Source organism: Pteropus medius, unplaced genomic scaffold (genome assembly GCF_902729225.1).
Source record: "Pteropus medius unplaced genomic scaffold, Ma_sr-lr_union100, whole genome shotgun sequence".
NCBI classification, from domain to species: domain Eukaryota; kingdom Metazoa; phylum Chordata; class Mammalia; order Chiroptera; family Pteropodidae; genus Pteropus; species Pteropus medius.
In genome coordinates, this window is record NW_024340696.1 from 11,694,687 (window position 1) to 11,716,847 (window position 22,161).

Sequence of the window (22,161 nt, forward strand, 5' to 3'; positions counted from 1 at the left end):
TCCCCGGGAGCCAGGAGGAGGTTCGCTCTCACGGGGCCAGAGAGCGTCCTACCCACTGATGCTCTGGCTGTGCCGTTTATAGTGTTTAGCTCTGACTTCAGGAACACCTCACGGTGAGCAATTAGCAGCTGTCCCAGAGCAGAGAAGGCCATGGGACCCAAGGACAACGCCCAGCTCCCCGTGGGCAGCAGTGGGGGCTTCAGAAGGCAATGGCGTTTGCGGGGAACTGACGGAGGGGCTCTTTACCTGGGCCAGCAGAGAAATGAGTTCATCTCTCAGGAAACCTCCTGTCGAAAGCTTAGAATTTTTTTCCTCTGGAGCCCTGAGAATAGGGATACTTATGCTTACTTCTTTTTAAAATCATTATGCCCTCGAGTTCTTCCCATGTCTTCAGTAAAGACCTCACACAACCCCTGGGGAGGCTCTGAGGAATTAAGGGACAAGGAAGCTAAGGGAAGTTCTGCTTTGCCACCTAGCAGCTCCACCAAGACTGCTGGAGGGAGGAACATCTTGCATGGACCCCAGAAGAGCCAGCATTTGGGAATAGAGGGCCAAGGTGAAGTGAAGCACACAGGTGAAGCAGGCGACATGTCTTCTAAAGCTCACGTACTGGGCAGAAGCAAAGCTCAGAATATGCCTGAACCACGGTCTTCGACTTTAGGTGGGGAACCTTATTTTCTTCTTTCTCCCAGTCTTTAAAAATCATGAAGCATATTGTGAGATATAACAGATAGATATATGGTCTAGCAGCCAATGGCAGAGCAAGGACTAAAACCTGGTCTCTCAACCTGTTTTGGCTGGACCAAACATTCTGGAACATTCTAAGTCCATAGTGACAACAAGCAGAAACACCTTATTATCCTTAACATGACACAGAAGCCTATTCTATCCCACATTCATTTCCAACTTTCACATGCACTGACAACTCCCAGTTTTGAAGGAGACGGAACAAAAACATGGTCTGAGTTTGGCAGAGGAAATACAGCACAAACTTGAAGCTCTGTCCATGGCGAGTAGTCCATCCCAAAGGATATTAAACCTAAAGCATCTCCACGTCATGTTTAGTAAAGCCTGCTCAAACAGAGATTTGGGGTCCACGACTTGTCAGGTCATAAAAAGCAATGCCACTGCCTGTGTGTCTCAGAGGGGTGATGTGAGTTATCTAATCTTAAGAGAGCTAAATAAAGGCAGTCTTACCCTAAGCACAGAAGGCTTAGCCTACTGCTCAGCTCCATGGGGCTGGGAAACACGTGAGAATGGCTTGCATTTTAGAGAGAGCCCATTCAGAGCCTCCTGAATGGCGAGGAAGGACACCACATTAGCCCCGCAGAGCCTGCCCATGGCTGAGTCACTACCCAGTTCAAGGAGAGACTTTATTTCGGAGAGTTGATTTGCATCCGCCTGCAAAAGCTACAAAATAAAAAAAAAAAAAAAAAACTCAGCTGCAATCTGTTCCTACCAGCCTGGAAAAAGCCATCCCATCCACGTTGACCTTTAGCGTGTCCTTATTACTCCTGTTCCTCTTCCTTCTGCTCCCTGAATCGCTGTCCTCCCCATATAGTTCCCCTTCATCCTGAAGGAAGTGAAGACTTGACCTTTAACAGACACTCAGCCCCTACACACATCCCCTTAGACACATGGGAAACTAAAGCAAGCACTTTTAATTACCTGGTCCCAGCACCTGGAGCTTTACCTACCCAAATAATGAAGCCAAACTGGATGATCCTCCCTGTTTGATTGTTATGTAGAAGTCATCTTCCTAGAATTTAGGTAAAATCCAACCAGACTGACCGCAACTGGAGGTAGGGAGGGGCTGAGATAGGGAGTGGGTCTGGGCCTTGAGACAAGAAGGTTTGGAATGTGAGACACAATCCTTGCAGAAGGATGCCTGCGCTATAGAAGGATGCCTTTTCCAGTTGTGTGTGGCTTGTCTATCTAGTCCTACTCAAAATAGAGGGGATGTTCAGGGCTTTCCATCCACAGCGAAAAGACAGCAAAAAAGAAGAAGCCAGCCCTGAGTAAAGTCGGGAGCCACCTTTTTACAGAAAAGCACCCCATAAAGAAGAGCTTGCCCCTTAGAAACTCAGTGTAAACTCTGCACGATTAACGATAAAGAAATCTTGAGAATGTTCTACAACTTGTATAAAAGCCGCAAAACTAAAGGACGTGACCACGTCAACAAGGACTGATGTGGGATGTAAAGAGGATGTGTAAAACATGAAGAGCCAACTCAGAGGAAAAAAGATTTTTTTAACCAAGTGCAGGAGAAAGACACTTCTAAGTCTAAACCTGGCTCAGGTTTTGGCCAGGAATTAATGTTCACCCCAGAGCCACTCTACGTTACAACTACAATTAATAGACACTACAGCGAGGTAGACTTGAGAAAGACAAATGCTTTCATTTCTTTGAATCTCCTGCTCCTCCCCCACTCCCCGCCCCACCCGAGGCTGCACAATTAGGAAATATGTGTCAAAATGATAAATAATATGCACCATTTGACCCAGTGATTTCATTTCTAGCAATTTACTCTAAGGAAGTAGTGAGACAGGTTTGCTTAGATGTATATCTACAAGGATGTTTATAATAGTGAAAACTTAGAAACGAGCTAAATATCTAACGATAGGAGATTGGTTTTAAAAGTCATGATATATCCACAAAATAAAACCATTGGTCTTAGAAGTCATGATACATCCACAAAATAAAACCATAGCCATTAAACAAGGTGATAAATTTACTTATTTAGAGATGTTCGTAATATGTTGTCAAGTCAAAAATATATAATTTTTATGTTATATCACAGGAAAAAATTGGTTTATAGGACAATCTATATATAGGCTATGCTTCCATTTTTATTAAAAATGTACTGCTATGTATATATGCATAAGTCTGAAACGACATATATCGATGTTAAAGATATTTATCTCTCAGTGAGAGAATAGGTGTTATTTTTTTTATCTTGTTTGTGTCTAAACAGTATGGATTTCATGTATAATGAATAGATTTGTTATAAAATAAACTCTCCATCTTATAGAATGGTGCCTTAATATGGCTTACTCCTGTCACAAATCATAAATAAAATTCCTGAAATATGAGTCTCATGAAAATTTAACCAAAATAACATTAAAAAAATACATAATCTTTTTAACTCTTTGAATTCTCTTAAAATATAAATTTTTTCATGCCCAGCTGTATATTATTGTGTTACATTTGGAAGTTACAGCATTCTTTTCTACAGCACATATAAGTTCCTTTTAAGGAGAAACCTGAGCGAAAACAGAACTGCCTCCTCTGAGGTTCGAACTCAGGACCTTCAGATTATGAGACTGACGCGCTGCCTACTGCGCTAAGGAGGCAGGTGTGAACAGCTCTTCTCCCACATACTAGCTCACCTGGTAAAAATGCACAATCAGTCACATATTTGGGGCCATCTACAATGGGGTTATTAATCAAACACTCACTGAGATGCTTTAAGGTGGTTTAGGTGTTGGAAATCTTGAACCACCCATTGTTGGAGTTGATGGGGTAACTTCAGAGAGGAAATCACAGATCCCCAGTGTTTGAAGAAACATGTCATCTAGTCTACCCCCTTCTTCCAAGGTGCCCATCTGACCTAGGTCTGAATCCCCCTCCTGCCCCCTGTCTCTCAGCCCAACACTTCCTGAAACAATCTGTCTTATCTTTATACAGTTTCAGAAGAAATCAATGAGTCTCTTCAAGCAGGACTCTTCTTGCTTGGAGAGACTCTGATATTACACGGAGGTGATATAACAAAAATCTTTGGTCTTTGTCCCTAGTTCCTGAAAGATACACAGTTCCCAAAACCATAGGACTCTCCAGAGTTATGAGCATCTTTTGCAGGTTAATGAGATGACTGCTGGCTGAAGGAAAGACCTCTTGATAGCTTCAAGATGGGGGCTGTCATCCAGAAGACCAAGGCATGATTAGAGAGTTGGAATTTTCTATCCCATCCCTAGCCTCTGAGAAGCTGGGGATAGAGTTAACCAATGGCATACATTATTCATGGTGGCCAAGACATCAAAACAGCCGAAGGATCTTTTGATAGATGATTGGATAAAGAAGATGTGGCACATAGATACAATAGAATATTACTCAGCCATAAGAAAAATTGAAATACTGCCATTTGCTACACATGGATCGATCTTGAGAACATCATGCTAAATGAAATAAATCAGATGAAAAAAGTCGAGAACCATATGATTTCACTCATATGCAGGATATAAAACTGAAAGCAACAAACAAGAAAACAAACAAAGCTCTTAGACACAGACAGCAGCATAATGGTTACTAGACAGAAAGGAGGGAGGTAGATAAGGGTAAAGGGCATCAAATATATGGTGACAGAAAGAGATTTGACTTTGGGTGGTGAGCACACAATGCAATGTACAGATGGTGTGTTATAGAATTGCACATTTGAAACCTATGTGATTTTGTCAACTAATGTCACCTCAATAAACCTAATAAAATTTTTAAAAAAATTCATAATCAATGGCCAGTGATCTAATCAATTGCGTCCCTAAACGACGGCTTCGAGAGCTCCTGGGTTGGTGAACACGTCAAGGTGCTGGGAGGGAGATGTGCACAGAGAGGGCGCCATGTCCCTTCCCCCATATTTTTCCCTACGCATCTCTTCCATCTGCCTGTTCCTGAGTTGTAAAGCAAAATGTTTTCCTGAGTTCTGTGAATTGCTCTAGCAAATTATGAAAACTGAGGAGGGGGTCGTGAGAACCTGCTAAATTTATAGCCTGTCAGTCAGAGTACAACCTGGACTTGCAACTGGCATCTGAAGTGGGGGCAGTCCCATGGCACTGAGCCCTTAACTCATGGGATCTGACTCTAATTTCAGGTAGTGTTAGAATTAAATTGAATTGTAGGGCCCCCCGCTGGTATCCAAGAATTACGAACATAGTGAAAAAAAACACCATGCATCTTGAGTAAGAAGTGTAGAAGTGTAGTGAGTAAAAATAGTTCCAGGATTAAAAGCACATAAGAGAAAAATCTTCTAACAAACCTTTGCAAATACACAGCTCATAAGATCAAAGAAGTCCAGGACCTAATTTCTAATCTTATCACCTGTAGCTATGAGAAAGCATTAGCAAACATACCTGTGGGTATGCACCAAGTGTTAGCAATTTAATTTGCAAAGTCAGGAAACTGGTGGATAACTCAGCCTAAGTTCAGCAGGCTAAAAGTAATAGAGTCATGCTGTTCCAAGAAGAATGACAGTCACCAGTACAGGGTGTTCTCCATGTCCCAGGCACTAGGCTGAGTGCTTCACAGTCCTGCCCTAATCTTCTCCAAAACCCTATGAGGTGGGTGATATTGTCCGTATTTAATAGATAAATAAACTGAGTCTCAGAGAGGCTAACTAACTTCCTGAAGTTATACTGCTCGTTAAGTGGTGGAACAGGAAATTTTGCTTGGGTCTTTCTGAATATAAAACACATTTTTTTAACTGCAATGTAACACTGGCTCCCAGAAGCTGTTTTATGCAAAGTATCTCATTATTGGAATATTCTAGTGCACTGCAAGAGATCAGATCCTCTCAAGGTTCTCATCTTTATCATGGTCGCTGTCATCATTACTAGTGTTTCCTACAGGCCCACATACGTGTGGCTTCCCTGAAGGACTGGCCACATAACTTGTGGAGTCCAGTGCAAAATGAAAACACAAGTCCCCTTGTTATTAAAAACTTTGAGATGGTGACTGCAGAGCGTTAAACCAAGGACAGGGCCCTGAAGCTGGCCCTGCTCCTCTGTGTCCCTGTACTGATACTCAAATAATCTAAGATTCTCTTGAAGAAGGACTCAGAGATTGTGTGGCCAAGAGCTCATCCAGTGAGCCTTTTGACTGCTTTCATTTATTTATTCAACAAATACCCTGTGATTATATGACATGAGAAACTCAAAGGTTAATAATATAAAATGCCCCCTGACTAGACGCTAGTATGGAATTGTGATTTTCCCGCTCCTTAAAAACATGGAACCGGCTTCATCTCACTGGCTGGCCTCAGCAGCTCAGCTCCAAGGTGAGGAGGAAAGTCCTATTTAGACAAACATATGGACACATGGGTAAATCCCGATTCCTCTATGGCCACCTCTAAGGGGAGTGTGCCTGTAACAAAAACACAGCATTGCCTGTGTTTTTTATTGCCTGCCTCCAATTGGGTTGGAACACAAGCTAGATTTCTGGGGTGGCTGGTTAGTCATTTTGAAAAGAGGAATATCTGTTTTTATGCTTCCATTCTTCTGTTGTCTATTCTGGGGCCTTTCCAACCCTTTCAAATGTACTTTTTGATCACTCAAGCGTCTTTTTCTTCCTCTGTAAAGGTCTCTCTTCTTCCCTTTGGTTTCCCCTTCACCTTAAAAAGCCTATCAATAACCCAGACAAAAACAGGTCGGACATACCTGAGCTGTGGAACCAGCAAATCTTGTTCAAACCTCGCTGATGATGCTCAAGAAGAAGCCAGGGGGATGAGGACAGAGAGCCAGGACCACTGTGGGAAGTGGCGAATGCTGTCACCTCACTCTCTACGTCGGCCCAGTTGTCCCAGAGGGCTCTGGTTCCCTGGTTGATTTAACAACTCTAGGTCACTTGGAATGTAAATAATCAGTACGATAGGGCTTCCCTTCTTAAAAATCGAGGCAACAGCTCTTGCTGGCTTGGGAAAGAGGCAATTCACCCTCTGGCTCCTGCTTTGAAGCAACAGGAAAACCACCATTGACCTGCAGCTGCCGCCGTGAGGCTCCACAGTGTCCCCTTCTGGACAAACTGGTTTGGTCTTCCTGATTGCTGAACAAATTATGTGTGGACTGTGTGTGGAGAACTGGAGTCTACCTTCCTGGAAATCCACTGAGAATCTTCCGAGGGAGAGAGAAAGCACATAAAGACACGATCCGTGGATGCTTGGTTCTCCCAACTAACAATGACTTCTGTATCAGAGGAAACTGGAAAGCACAGCATCTCTACTTGAATTCTACTTCCACCTCGAAAACAGCAGTTTGAATGCCCCAACTCTGAATTTAGGAGGAATCTAGCGTTTGCTGTAAAGATGATGAGGGTGGTTTCAGCTGAAGACCTTCCCATACAGCTCAGGAAGGGGATTCCATAAACTGGCCCTTCATCCAATCACAGAGTTCTCACTGAGAGTCAAGAAAGAAGACGCTGGGCAGAGCTTTTATTCTCCTGTCTCACCAAGACACAACAAATACCCTTCGACATGTCCTGCCACCAGGAAACTCCAGAAAAGAATTCTACTTCAAGAACTATAGAAATACAGAATATCTTTCTTTAAGTTACCAGAAAACACACATACCAACTATGAGACTTATTTCTAGACCCATGGCTCTTTTTTTTTTTTTCAATTACAGTTGACGTTCAATATTATATTAGTTTTAGGGGTACAGCACAGTGGTTAGACATTTATATAGCTTACAAATTGACACCCCCCAGAAGTCTTGCAACCACATGGCACCATGTATAATTATTAAAATATTATATTGACTATATTCCCTACGCTATACTTTATATCCCCACAACTATTCCGTAACTACCAATTTCTACTTCTTAACCTCTTCACTTTTTCACCCATCTCCCCAAACTCCCCTCCCCTCTGGCAACCATCAGTGTGTTCTCTGTATCTATGAGTTTGTTTCTGTTTTGTTTGTTCGTTTATTTTGTTTTTTTTTTAGATTCCACATATAAGTGAAATCATATGGTATTTGTCTTTCTCTGTCTGTCTTATTTCACTTAGCATAATACCCTCTAGGTCTATCGTGTTGCAAATGGTAAGATTTCATTCTTTCTCATGGCATGGCTTTTTATCTGATCACAATAGGAACTCGGAGAAGAGAACTCTATTGGGAATGATTAAATACATTCAGAATCTCTTCAAGAGTTAAAAAGCATCAATTTAACAACAACGTTGTCAGCTTCTGAGCACTTTTCTTTTTATAAATCAGTTTTACAAGCAGTTGAACTGTTGAGCCTTGGATTTTATTCACGGATGCAATTTAAATATCATCTTTGACTTGAGAAATCCTTCTTTGAATCTGAATATCAAATTCATGCTAGCTTCTCCTCGCTTTCCTTCACAAGGAACAAGGAAAAGGAATAGGAAGACATCATTCTAAGAGGAGGCAGGAAGTCCTGAGAAAGATCGGGGGTGGGGGTGGAGGAGATAGGCTCAAAAAGTCTCATCTGATTAAATTAACATGCATTTTAAAATAACAGCAGCTCTAAGAGTTTGTAATCTTTCCCAGACAGCAGCAAGGGAACATGATTGACTGTGACAAATACATTTTTGGCTCCACAAGATGAACTGCTGCCCAACGAATTATTCCTGTAACCTACTTGAACCCTATCAACCCTTAGCAGTCAAAATGTTGGTTACTGACTGGTGGGCAGGGAAGTTCGACTGAGCACCAGAATCTTAAAAAGAGGATGTGTCCTAACAAGCAAAAGAACATAATTTCTCAATTTTGGCCCTGTTGCCCCCTTAAAACCATCCCCTTCTGCCCTCTCTACACCCTTGCATGTCTCTTTCCCAAAGCAGACAATTAAATTACACTAACATGCATTGTGATAACAATAATAAGTTATCATTGGGACTCAAAAAAATTAATGTCATCCTGATCCTCAGAAATACCAGGATCTTTAGCAGACAGACAAGAAAACTCTTAGCACACTCTGTTAAAATGAAGTCCTGTAAGAGGACAAACTCCCTGGAGGAGGCCCAGCTCAAATGTCGCCTCTTCTGAAAGGTTTCTCTATGTCCCCACACTGAGGTGAAGGAGTGTTCAATCAAGAAATACTTATTGAGTGGAGAAAAAGGAACCTTCATATACTGCTGATGGGACTGCAAATTGGTACAGCCACTATGGAAAACAGTATGGAGGCTTTTAAAAAAACTAAGAATTGATCTACCATATGATCCAGCAATCCCTCCACTGGGTATTTACCCCTAAGACTTGACAACTCATATCTGAAAAGATAGCAGCATTATTCATAGTGGCCAGGACATGGAAGCAACCGAAGTGTCCTACAGTAGATGGTTGGATAAAAAAACTTGGTACATATATACAATGGAATATTACGCAGCCATAAGAAATGAAATACTGCCATCTGCGACAACATGGATGGAACTTGAGATAATCATGCTAAGTGAAATAAGCCAGATAGAAAAAGTTGAAAATCACATGATATCATTTATATGAAGGATATAAACCTAAAGCAACAAATGAATGGGACAAACAGAGATTCATGGACATGGATTTGTGGTTAACAGAGGGTAGGGGGTAGGGGAGGAGGGAGTAAGTAGATGGTTAAAGGGGCCCAAATATAGAGGAGTAGGGAGAGGGTGAAGTGGGTAAAGGGGATCAAATAAATGGTAGCTGAAGGAAACTGGACTTTGGGTGATAAACACACAATAGAATATACAGATGTCAAATGATAATGTACACCTGAAAATTATATAATTGTATTAACCAATGTTACCCCCCAAAACATACTACAAAACTTTAAAAAATATATATGTACAATTGTTCACAATAGTCAAAAAGTGGAAACGACCCAAATAGCCATCAACAGATGAATAAATAAACAAAATGTGATATAAAAAAAGAGAGAGAGAAATACTTATTGAGTGCAAAGTTTTAGAGTCTGGGGGGTTGCAATGATGAACCAGCCCTCAGAGTGCTTATCTTCCTGAGAAAGGTAGATACCAACAAAAGGATAAATAAATAAAATACTTAAAAATTGTAATGGATGCCGTGAAGGGAGAAAACAAGAGGAATGAGGTAAGACTATGAAAAGGAGACTTGTCTTTGATGGAGTGGTAAGAGAAGACCTCCCTGGGAAACAGAGTTTAAGCTGAGAACTAAAGGATGCTATAAGATGAGAGGGTACCAGCTGTCTGAAGAATAGCAGTAGGTGGAGGGTAAAAAGTGGTTCATACAAAGGGAATGGGTCCTAAAGTGGGCAAGACCATGGGGTATTTGACAAACTGAAAGTCAGGAGGCTGTGTGGCTTCCAGTAGAGTGATGAGCGTTATCTGGGCTGATGCGATGGCCATGCCAATGGAGAGAAAAGGCCAGACTCAAGGGATGTTTTGGAAATAGAACTGAGAAAACTTGTAGATTGGGGCTGATGGAAGGGAAAAAAAACAAACGGGGAATACCTATATTTCTGGCTTTGAATGTCTAGATGGATGGTACATTTACTGAGATGTGAGAATCTTGTGAGAAAGTAAGGGTGAGTTTCATTGTACCCATGGTGATTTTGAGATGTCTATACACTATACAAATGGAGATGGTAATTAGGTGGTAGGATATATGAATTTGGAGCTCGGAGAAAAGGTCTGAGATAGAAATATACATTTGAGAGTTATCAGTATACATGTGGTACGTAAATGCCCAAAGAGAATGAGGGCCAAAAGAATAGGGATCGAAAATGACTCCAAGGATGTTTCACAAGCTACACAAGAGTGCAAATGAAGGATTAAGAAGAGAAAGAGAAGAGTTCCAGCTAGGGGACTTAGAAAAGCTTGTGGGAGGTGGATCCCCGCCTCTACCCCAGGTCAAAACAATAGTGACCACTGCTAAAATCTATCCAACTCTAGCTGGTTGACTAACAAAGCTATAGAAGTAAGGAGTGGGTGGCCCTATCTGTCACTGTACAGATCGCCATGGTGGACTGCACAAATCTGGCAGTCTAGGCAGGTGACCTTTTCCTCCCTCACTGTTCTGAGTTGTCATCCCCTATACTGTGGGATCAAACGGGAAGGCCGTAGGGAGCTTTGGCCAAGTACTCACAAAGCCGCCCTGCCCTGCCCTGCTGGACCTCCAAAGCCAGCAATGGTTCTAATTCTGTCTTTCATCAGCTCCTCCCACAAACGGTACTTAAGACCTCATCATCACAAGTCAAACCTTTCCCTTAGCATACGGACATGCTTACATCACACCTACCCTAAAACTAAAACAAATAAGCCAAAACTTAATCCTGGTCTCCCTGTATCTACTTTTGTATTTCCATCCTCTCCTTGATTGCCGCCTTTGAAAAAAAAAAATTTACATTAATTTTCTCTTCACCCATTCTCAACCCATACCAGCATGGGGACAGTAGCCACCATTTTGCTCACCCTGTCCTGGCACAGGCCAGTGATGGCCTTGAAATTAATTAATCCAATAACCGCTTTTCAGCACTTACATTATTTAACTTCTCTACAGCATATGGCACTGTCACTCACTCCAAGACACCCACTCTCGCCTGATTCCCCACCTTACTTCTCAGCATCCTGTGCACCTGCATCGCTTCCCTCTCCCACCTATAGATCCTAGACTTCCCAAGGTTTCTTCCCTCGGCCCCATTTTTTTTCTAGCTTCATGATCTGTCTGGGTTACCTCATTTATTTCTATGATCATAAATACTACTCCATAAAGGCCCCACCCTTTCCCATATTTAACTGCTCAGTGAGCATCTCTACCTGGTATCTCAGCAAAAATTTATAACCCAGTACATGGAACCAAATACATTGCCTGCTCTTTCAAAATTGCCATCTCTTTCCTGAATTCCTTTTCTGCACTCTCTCCCACCTCCATTTACTCAAGCCAGAAACCAAGAGAGAGCTTTATGCCTCCCTCGTGCTTACCATTACATACATTTGGTCACTGAGTCCTTCTAAATAGCCTTGGCATCTGGTAATACATATATATGCGCTAATTCGGGCTATTATCCCCCATCTGAATCATTGTTGTCATCTAAATCATAACTGGTCTCATCCACCAGCCCCACAATTCACATTCCACCCAACATTGTTACAGTGACAAAGACTTGGACATAACCTAAATATCTACCAATCAGGGACTGGTTAAATCAATTATTATAGAACCACACAGTGAACTACTATCAGATATATATAACACATGATTATATACCCAGAGGTATTAAGTGAAAAGCAAGTTGTAAAATTATCTGTATAGAATGATATAATTTGTATATTAAGAATTGGATGTTTACATGGGCATAGAAAAATGTCTCAAAGGATAAACCAAAAAATTAGTATTTCTAGAGAATGGAATTGGGGTGGGAAGGCAGTCTTTTTTTTTTATTTTATGCCATTCTGTAATATTTAGCTTAGTTTTGTTGTTGTTGTTGTTTGTTTTTAGTTTTTTAATAATGTTATGTTTTTTTGTTACAAGAAAATAAACACGGATCCAAAAAAAATAAAAAGTTAAAAATAATTTATTTGACAGTGAATAGTGAATCCTTCATATCCCTTCATTTGGCTGAAAGTTATGTTCTATGTGCAAAATGCATATTCTAAATGTAGATTGAATACAGTCAGTATTGTCTTTACCCAAATACTGAAACCATTCATAATATCTGCCATGGTAAATAACAAATTTTTAACTTAAAAAACAGGTAAGAAAAGGAAGAAAAGGCAAGTTTTAGTGTTGGCTTGCTTTACCTTCTGTTACTCTACAATTGAGACATTTGAATTAAGCTGTTGTGCTAATAAAAAAACACAAACACATTGATAATCGATGTCCTGGTCTCAGAAGGAAAGTCAATTACTATGAGAAAATACGGGAAAATACCCACAGAGATATAGTCTACAAGGCCTTGGGTTATGTACAAAAGTGTTCTGTCTTCTCTGAACATATCTCAATATTTACCAAGGGAATAGAGCAGTGAAATGTCAACATACAAGCACCTTTGGCCAGAGATCAAGAGAATACTTGACTTCTTGAATCAATAGAACAACACAATGGATATTCCAGAAAAGGGTTATCCAGTTCACTGCCCACCTTTTTTCCAAGGTAAGAACTCCATGGGAAATAACGCTGATCGAAATGTAGAAACAGCTGCTGTCAACACAGAGAAAATCAACAATAGCTATACTCTGCTTCCCAATATATTTATCTGTTGCTCTTTGGGGCCCTTTCCATGAATTCAAGTTGATTTCCCTTTCTAAGGCAGCAATTTCAGATAACCATCCTCCAGCTGGACCAGATGCCTTGGGAAGGTCTGTAGTAAAGAGAAGGGCTTCTGTTATCAGTCTTTGGGGGCTGTGTGGGTCACAGTTAAAATTGAAGAAGGTGATGGCTGCTAAATCTCCCCATCCTTGCCCACCAGAATCCACTACCCCCTCTCGTATTTCCCCTACCACGCATTCATTTTAAGGTATAGTATTTTATTACAGATGATAGCTTTGTAGAGGCCTGACTATTCCATTTGAAAGCATCCATACCCATTATTTTATTATCTCTCAAACATTTGAATTTGGAGTCAATAATGGATGCTATGACATGCCGCCCAGATACCTATGCCCCTGACCTTCAGGACTGAGGCATTCACTCCCCCAGCTGCCGGGAATATTGATAAGTGAAAACACTTACCAACTATATCTCTTTCCAAAGCCTTGCCCTGTATTCATCCAGGGCCATGCCCACTGCCGGAGCACAGCCTGGATCCAGTGGCTGATTGATGCAGTCGGAGAAAGGCCAGACCTCTTTCCTCAATTCTGGACCATTCCAAAGGGCCATTCTTGTACCACGGCTTCCTATGAGATGGCCCAAGCCCTTTGTTGTGACTGTTTCAACTTCCTCCTCTGCCCACCCTGGCTTCCTTCACTCTTCCTCAGGGAGTGATGCTTAGAGCTCCCCTCAATAACCTCATGCACACAAGTCTCCATTGCAGAATATCTCCTAGGACCAGCCAGCAACAATGCCTCAAACCCAGTGTATCTATGTCATGAAAAGAATCCAAATTTGTATATTCTCAGACAAATGATTCCTCCATCATTGGAAATGGTAGCAATTAATCATGATCAAAAAACCAATGATCCCCATCAGTGCTTCTCTTCTGTGATGATTTTACTAATGTCTGCTGATGGACGACCTTGAATTCCAGAAAAATATGAGAATAGATTCAGTCTAAATTCCATTACTTCCTACTCTATTTTTAGAAATTGGTCCCATATTTATTTTTGACACTTTCTAGACCATATGCTGCATCTAAATATAAAAAAATAACTGAACCGATCCCCTGGGGACCCATCAGTCCCTTTAGTGTCTGAGATGAGTGTTGTCAGCTGATATCCATCCATTTCACCCCTAGATGAGTTTATCTAATTGTGCTTTGTTCATGTTGACTTCCATATACTCTCCTAACAAAGCTGGTTATCAGATCACAAACTGACCTTTTAGTAAAGGCTGAGATAAAAACAAAGATACAATCTGGTCTGCAGCAGTTGGCTCTGCCTGATATTTGATGGAGAAGAGTACTTTTCTTGTCTTATCTATTTTCTTTTACCTTATCTCCCTTCCTGCACTGCAACTGCTCCTATTTGAAAGTCTCTGGTTTAGTGTCTACAAGCTGGGGTTGGATCATCCTTCTCAGTTGCCTAAACTTACTACCACTTGTTTCGGTGGCATTTTCTTTTAAATGTCACATTTCCATTTAAAGCTAGATTAACTTCTTTCTGTGATCATTGCTAACCTCTTAAATTCTTTATCATCTCTTCAGGGAAAGTTGGCTATCTCGCTTCCTTTGATCAGAAGGATGGGAGACACCCACTGGAGCGAAAACAAACAAACGAAGGGAGAGCTTGTGAAATATGAAGGAAATGTGAAGAGCAAAATGTGGATAATATGAAACGGTAGAATGAGATGACAAAAAAACGCAAGGCACCCAATAACAGCATAAAATCAAAATTTCTCGAAGCTTCAGTGTCTGCATCTGAGCATAATATTTCCTAGGAATTGTCCAAGGATTTAATGAAATCATATATGTATAGTCACACAGACCTGGCATAACTTCAAATAAATGGTCCTATTTTTATTTGTTTATGGCGATATCTCTGAACGCTGTTGATACATGACGATCGTCTCATGAATACCAAATGATATATTTGGTAGAGACATTTTTTTTTAATCAGAAGAGAATGGAATGCTGTGGGAATTGGAATTCCCTAAGGACCCAGGGGTCTCCAAAGGGAGTTCAACCACCGGTCTGGATAAAGCGCTGACATATACTGCCACCTATAGGTGATCAGCAAACTGTGCCACTCTTCAAAATACGCATACAGAAATGGCATCTAAAAGATTCCTTCCTCAATTTAAAAGGCATCCCTAGTCATAACTGTTTGCATGCACTGCAACAAACAAACAAACAAAACCCACCACCACCAACAGCAGCCCCACTCCTAAAAAGGCAGGGTTAGTAGCTGTTCTAGAAAAATGGGTAAATCACAATCCTAAACGGCCGCACTTGAAAATCACATAAGGAAGGATAAATTCCATGGCCCCGCTAAATGTTCAGCTACATTCGTCACTAAGAAGTGCATGCTGAGGCTCAATATTCCAAAAGATAGGACCCATGTGGTCGTGCCCTGTGCCGTTTCAAAGCAGCCCCTCTGGATAAGACAATACTGTTGGCGTCCTGACAACCAGTTAAAGAGAACTCTTTCATTAAGAACCACCCAGAGCAAAGTTAAAGGAAATAACAAGGAGGTAAGTGGTTAAAAAGAAGAAGTAGCTGGAATTACCTTTCATGACACAGAAATGGGATTTTGAAGAATTCCTCGAATCCACAACTATTAGGTTGTGGCATACCCTGAAAGGATGGAACCCCAGCTCATTTTCTCCATAGCTGCCACAGAGAAGGAGGGCATCAAGCAGGTTACATGAGAGAGTGGTCTCAGAGAAGACTATGCCCAACCTGGAAGGCACATGCCCTGTCGCAGGAGGCAGCCACTCTGCAGCTCCAGCCGACCCTGGACCTGCAGAACTAAGCAGTGTGCCCTAGCGGTTAGGGTCACAGGTCCTAGAGCCAGGCTGCCTGGGTGTAAGGTCTGGCTTTGCCACTCGTTACCTGTGAAATCTTAGGCAAGTTACTTAGTTTCTGTGTCTCAGTTTCCATGCTCGTAAAATAATAGACTCTGGGAGAATAATAGACTCTGTGCATCATTGTTGTGGAGATTAAAATAAACTAATACGTGTTAAGTGTTTAAAACAATGCTGGGCTGTAACAACTCAATAAATAGTACCAAGACAAAAGGGCAAGTCCTTTGTCATCAGATCTGCCAATTTTTGAGAGAAGCCAGAATCGGGATTGTTTTTCAGGTGGAATATTTTTTTAAGTATAAATAAATGATTCAAACATTTTCAAAGTCCTGTGTGAGCCAAAAAATATATGCCCAGGGGCCACATCTGGCACCCAGGCATCCAATGTCACATGTGTAGTGCTGTGGGAAGGGCGAAGCTGGGGAGGCAAACAAGCCGCAGACCCACTGCCAACTTTGCCACCAGCTCTGTGTTCCTGACAGCACAGTGGCTGAGAAGCTGGGATGGCAGGAGCACGTGACAGAAAGTCCTGTGCCAGATTACGAACAGCAAGTGACAGATGGCCCTCCTGACCAAATGTAACAGAAGAAAGTACTCTCGGCAATTTAAATGAAGCCTCTAATATATACAGGGGGTGTAGGGGTAAACTGGCTCCCTCCTGGTCCCCAGGGACTTCATTCAAGGTCTTTAACATGTACCATCATCTATCCTATAAGGAGCCGGGATTGACACAGACGAAGTCCAGCCACCAAAATAGAGTTCATTCCCTTCATTTCATTTTTAAAGGACCGTCCTTGCTCAATGAGCCTATAATCCAAAGCAGCTGCCAAGATTGCCGAAAACACCAGACGGCAGTTCAGCAGACAGCCGTCATATCTGCTCATCGAAGTGAGAAATTTGATAAATACGTGAATGAAAGATAAGTAAATAAATATCAACACCATTGAAAAATAAAAATTAAAAAGATTCCAAAGGACTACAAAAATTAGTTATTCTTTTTAAAAGTTTAGCGATCTACGCTTTTCTTCCTTCTTTAATACAGCTGGCCCATTGTCTTCTCTGCCATTGTTTGAAGCCAAGCAGATTTATAATGAGATGCTAGTCCTTTTCTATCCTACTGACAAATATGCTGCCCATCTGCCTCCAATCAATGATGGAGCACGTGGAGATAGAACAGTGAGATATTTTTAAATACTCCTTTAATTAATTCATTCCAAGGACTCGGTGCTTCGTGTGTTGAGGGGTGAGGGGCGGGCAGAGGGAGGAGACAGCAAGCACAGGATCGATCGTAAATAAAGAGATTTGCCTTAATCTGGATTCTAAAACCCTTGCTATGAAACATCCTGCTTGCCCCCAACGAGCTGTTAAGAGCACAGAAGAGAAGACGGCAAGCAAGACGGTGTATGGCATTTGTGAGATTTTTCAAATTTCGAGGACAAGTTCTTAAAATGCAAACAAAACTAAAACGTTTTCTTGAGAATGACTCTTCTGCCTCCCATTGCTTAGAAGAGTTTAAAATATCGGTGTCTTAATTTGATTAAAATACCTCTAGCAGGCAATTGAAATGGAGTAGATTCAGTTTATTCTGAGAGGCATGCCAGTCCCATGGGGATTAAAATCACTATGGAAAACAATTTAGTATGCCTTTAAAAGGGGGGAAACCAGACACGGGGCATTGTGTGACACGGCCATGGAGGAAGGTGGGGAGGGGAGATTTCCACCGGAATCAACAAACCTGTGTTGTGCTTCAAACTGTGAAAAGGCTTTGCAACCCTGGATCTGTAGGATTTATGGCATACTGACCCAGAAATCTAACACTTCACTATTAATATTGCTTCTCCCTGCTGCCGAAGCACCGTCTCTTAAGGACTTTTCCTTGTCTGACAATTCCCTTCAATCTGACCAAAGGAGATGTCACCGTCCAGTGCTGCATAAAAGAGGATAAGAAGTGGCCATTGAGACTGATGCACAGACCTGTCTTTTGGTTTTTAATATCCTGGCTTTTCCATTTCGCAAGCTTCATTTGGATTTAGGAATTATTTCTTGAGAATTAAGCTTTCAATCCCTCACAAGAGGGTGTCTTAGCCAACATGAAATGGCCTTCTCACAATTCCATGATAGCTATTTTACCCAAGGAGGCTGATTTTTATATTCTTGAAAATGAGAAAACGAGAAATGAAAACTGCAGCCAAGCCTGAGGCATGCAATATGCGAACCCCTCTGGACCCCAAACCCCATGCCCTCCACTCCCTCCACCATAAGCCGACCCCACCGGCTCTTACTCCAAATGACCTCACCTCATTCCCGGGGAGGAGAGAGAAGGCAATCGTTATGTTTTGCTTTTGTTTGCTTGAAATAATAAATCCAGAGGTCTCCCTTGCCAGGGTTTTTCTCTTGTCAGCAGTTTTCTGTTTCACTTGCTTTCTAAGTCAGACTGAAACCCAAGCCCCCGTGCTTGGCTTTCGCCCTGACCCCTTGCTCCTGGGAGCATATCAGAAGACAGATCACCTTGGGTTCCTGACATACACGGTGCCCTAGCCCCCTCCCACCCCCAAGGACGTATTTCTAAAATGCCTGCCTCTGCAGCATCGAGGCATGCCACTATAACTCGGTCAATAATAGACACTGGCTAGTCTGCCACCAACTACTTATAATCTTTTTCCAATCTGGGTCAGGGACCTAAAACCATAATTCTAGCCATGTCAGGGGATTCAGAAAAAAAAAAGAATGTTCAACTATCAAATTAGACCTTGCTTTGCAAGAAAATACTTCTCAGGGCCTGGGAACTACCAGAGTCCACTTTTGACTTTTATAGAAACTGGATGCTAATAATCTCAGTTCCAAAAAAATCAGAAACCTCAAATAACCAGACTGTGTTTGAGTATGCTTTGCAAAGACTAAGTGCACAGGCTGATATTAAGAATATTCCAAAAAGCAATTTGCAGGGTGAGTGTGCCAAAGGTTTGAGAGAAAGCCGGTAATCTCCTGCACCAGACATGCCTAGTATACCCTTCAGCGATAACTGATATTTCCAGGCGATTATCCCAAAGTTTTGCCAAGTCCTGGAATCTTCCTGAAAAGATATTACATTCCATATCCTTTATTCTTAAAGCCCATTTTCACTGGACCATCTACTTCAGTTACTGAAAGAATCAAATGTGATGTTGTACACACATGAGCTTTGAAAGTGGAGTGCTAAACAAATATAAGATATTACTATTGCCTCTAATAATTCTTTAAAAATTGGTAATCGACATAGGGTGCTGACTGTAACTATATCGCCAAATAATTGGTAACCAAAATGTTCAGTTTACCATACTATCCCATCCCCCAAACACTCTGGATCAAAGAGAGTTGAACTGAAAATACATACATCAAAAACATATAATAACCCGTACTGCTGTTTTTGCTTCCTTCTTAGCAATGTATGTTTCCAGGAAACAATTTCAACATCATTAGAAGGCAATGGCTAACAAAGGAGACCAGCCTGAGGATTCTTAGTGAATTTCCTTTGATGACACACATTAACCAAAGACACCAGAAGAGGAAAGAGATCCTCACCAAACCATATGAACAATTTACTAATTAAAGTCCTCAACTGGAGCCAGCTTTCTAAAAGCCAGCTCCCAGACCCTTAATGTCTTTCTTTGTAGCCCCTGGCATGCGAGATCTACCCATCAAATACTCAGTAAATGTAGCTGGAAGAAGAGATGGAAGAAAGGAAAGACCAGGTTTTCTGAGAATGTCACTTGCTCATCAGTTACTGCTCTGAAACGATAATGGGTCCTAGGTCTTTCCATATTTGCTTTCCAGCCTTTCAAATTTTCTCAACTCTTTCATCTCCTATATACAAGTTCCCTTGACCAATTTCTTCGTAATTCCCCACAGCGCACAAATATGGCATTAACTGAATGTGTGTCTTTTAAAAATATCGAAAATCACTTCTGCTCTATACTTAATGTCAAATCATTTGGCAGCTCTCATTTAGGACGAAGGTGAGATAAACACGATCTAGGGATTTCTGTTGTCTTAACCTCTCCTTTCACTATCTGGCCATCAAAATATGGAGTGAGCAGGATGCAGGATTTGAAAGGCTATCATCATCCCTTCCTTTCACAGATGTGTCCCAACCTAGCCTTTACGAGCAGAGTAAATCTAGAAGGGCTCTGAAGGCAGCCAGAAATGCCTTAATATCTTTTCTAATATGAAAAACTTTAATTAAACAGGGGAAGGCACTGAGTTTGAGCCATGTGGGCTCTTAATATTTAATTCCAGAGATCTGTTTTAGCACAATATCCCACCCTCCCTGTAAACGGTGTCTTTCTGGAGCATCTTTTTGGAGAAACAATAATCAAAAAGGTCCAAACTGCTGAACTGTTAGGATGAAAAGAGAGAAGAAATATGCTACCTCAAGATGCCAGACCCCTTTGGAAGGACTCCAAGGGACAGAAAAGGGATGAGTTCTCCTCTTAAACACAGACAGTTTTAGAAATATTTCCCCTTTGTTGGAGGTTGGGGTCTAGAGATCGGTCTTGGAAACCAGTTCTTCACTCCTACTTAAAGAGACCCATGCCCCCCAAACAAGCTGAGGAGTTGGTAAAAGTATTAAAGAGAAACTATGGAAAGCGCCAGCACCAAGAACTCCACCTGTGCGCAGGGACTCTGCTGATATTTGCTTTCCATACAACATGGGTCCAGTGATGGGATCAAGTGGCTAGTGCAATTTTGTGACTTAACCAACGAACTGAGCTCCCCAACCAGTCTTTTTATTTCTACTCAGGTTCCACCGAGCAGGAAAAGTTTTCTGGGAGATACCGGTCCAGGGATTTTGTTCCAGACCCTTCCTTTAAAGTCTGACTATTCGAGGGATCCTTTTGCCCCTTGTAGCCCTGTCTCCCTTTTGCTACAGATAAGTAAGCTGTCCTTACTTATCGCTGAGAACAGTCTCCATCCAACTGCAGCCTCTGGAGGCAGGAGGCGACTCCACAGCCGCAGGCTGAATGGGGAAGCCGACGCTATCCCGCTAGAGTCTGGGGAGTCCTGTGCCTGCCCAAAATCACTTATTTTCCCGCCTCTTCCCGGGAAGCACCCAAATCTCTTCCACTCTTCCTTGGAGCTGGCCAGGGAGATTCCGCCATCCAGGGACAAGGAGCAATCAGTGCAGGCCGGGCATCTATTCAGTAGCGACCTGCAAATCTGACATTCAAGGCCGCGCGCGCCAGTCCTCGCCCCGCCCCGCCCTGGTACCCGCTCATTCATCCAGGCGGGTCCCCACCTTCCAGCCTGCGCGCCGCTCCAAGCGCCGCTTCCCGGGCAATGTCTGCCGCTCACACAGTGCCCAATCTCTTATCGTTTTTAAATCTCAAAAGTAATCTCAAGAGAATTTTTTTTCGCCACACTTTTTCACACCCCCATCGTACCCTTTTAATAAAATAAAACAATCCTCCATCTCTCACATCTTCAAAGGGTTAAAAATGCAAGCTTCGCGAAAGAAAATCCATCCCCTCGCCACCATCCCACCCCCAGCCATAGCTCCGCCACCGTCTCCGAAATCCGGAGCCGACGTCTCTCTGTCCCCGTCCCGGATAGGGCGCCACCACCCGAGCGCGCCCCCCGCTTTCCTGCGGGTCCAGAGAAAAGCCCCCTCACCCTTCCGTGGATGCCATGGCCTGGGGAACGCCCCCTCCTCTTCGGCACAATCCTGCAGCGGCGGGCGAGGGAGTGAGCGGAGGCCGGGGTGAGCGCGCGAGAGAAGCCGAGTGCGGTATTTAAGGGGGAGCCTCTCCCCGCCTTCCACCGCCCCCCCCCCACTTGGGTAAGCCCTTTAGCGCCTCTACGCGCGCTGGAGGCTCCTGCGGGCGCTAATCCGCGTCTCCGCTCTCCTCTGTGCGCGTCCCGCGCTCTCTTAGGCCCGCCTAGCTGGCACTTGGCGGGGCGTTCTGGGGGCTCGGAAGGTGGCTCCCCGGAGAGAGCACCGCCCCCCGGACTGCGGGAGGGTGCGCGGGAAAGGTGCGCCGCGGCCACCGCGGCTGCCACCTGTGTGTGCTGCCGGGCTTACAGGCGCAGCGTCTGGAGGAGCGCGGGTGCGGAGGGTGGTGGCGGGGGAGGACGAAGAGTGTGTGTGCAGTGAGTGTGCGAGGGAGTGTGTGCGAGCGTGCGCGCGTGTGCCGGTGTGCGCCCGCCGGGGGAGGAGGTGGAGGCCGCTGCGCCCTGGCTGGGCGCGGGCCGGGGAAGGATTGCAAGGTTTAGCCCCGCTGGAGCTGGGGATTTGCCGGCGATCCCTCTCTATTTTCGTCGC

General features: G+C 43.0%; 1 protein-coding gene and 1 non-coding gene across 6 annotated transcripts in view; both read right to left on the minus strand.

Moving 5' to 3' along the window:
* The window catches only part of SLC1A2 (solute carrier family 1 member 2), a 139,440-nt gene extending 117,536 nt beyond the window's left edge, over positions 1 to 21,904 (minus strand). For 2 of the 5 annotated variants that reach the window (XM_039867033.1, XM_039867052.1), the window contains exon 1: positions 21,513 to 21,899. In XM_039867033.1, the coding sequence (XP_039722967.1) occupies positions 21,513 to 21,529 (17 nt within the window). In that variant the 5' untranslated portion in view covers positions 21,530 to 21,899. Of the gene's footprint in view, positions 1 to 6,425; positions 6,586 to 21,512 lie in introns of all 5 variants that reach the window. The other 3 variants (XM_039867043.1, XM_039867048.1, XM_039867044.1) reach the window with 3 other exon arrangements.
* TRNAM-CAU (transfer RNA methionine (anticodon CAU)) lies at positions 3,281 to 3,353 on the minus strand. The gene has a single exon. It is a non-coding gene; the product is annotated as a tRNA-Met (tRNA).
* Positions 21,905 to 22,161: the final 257 nt, after the last annotated feature.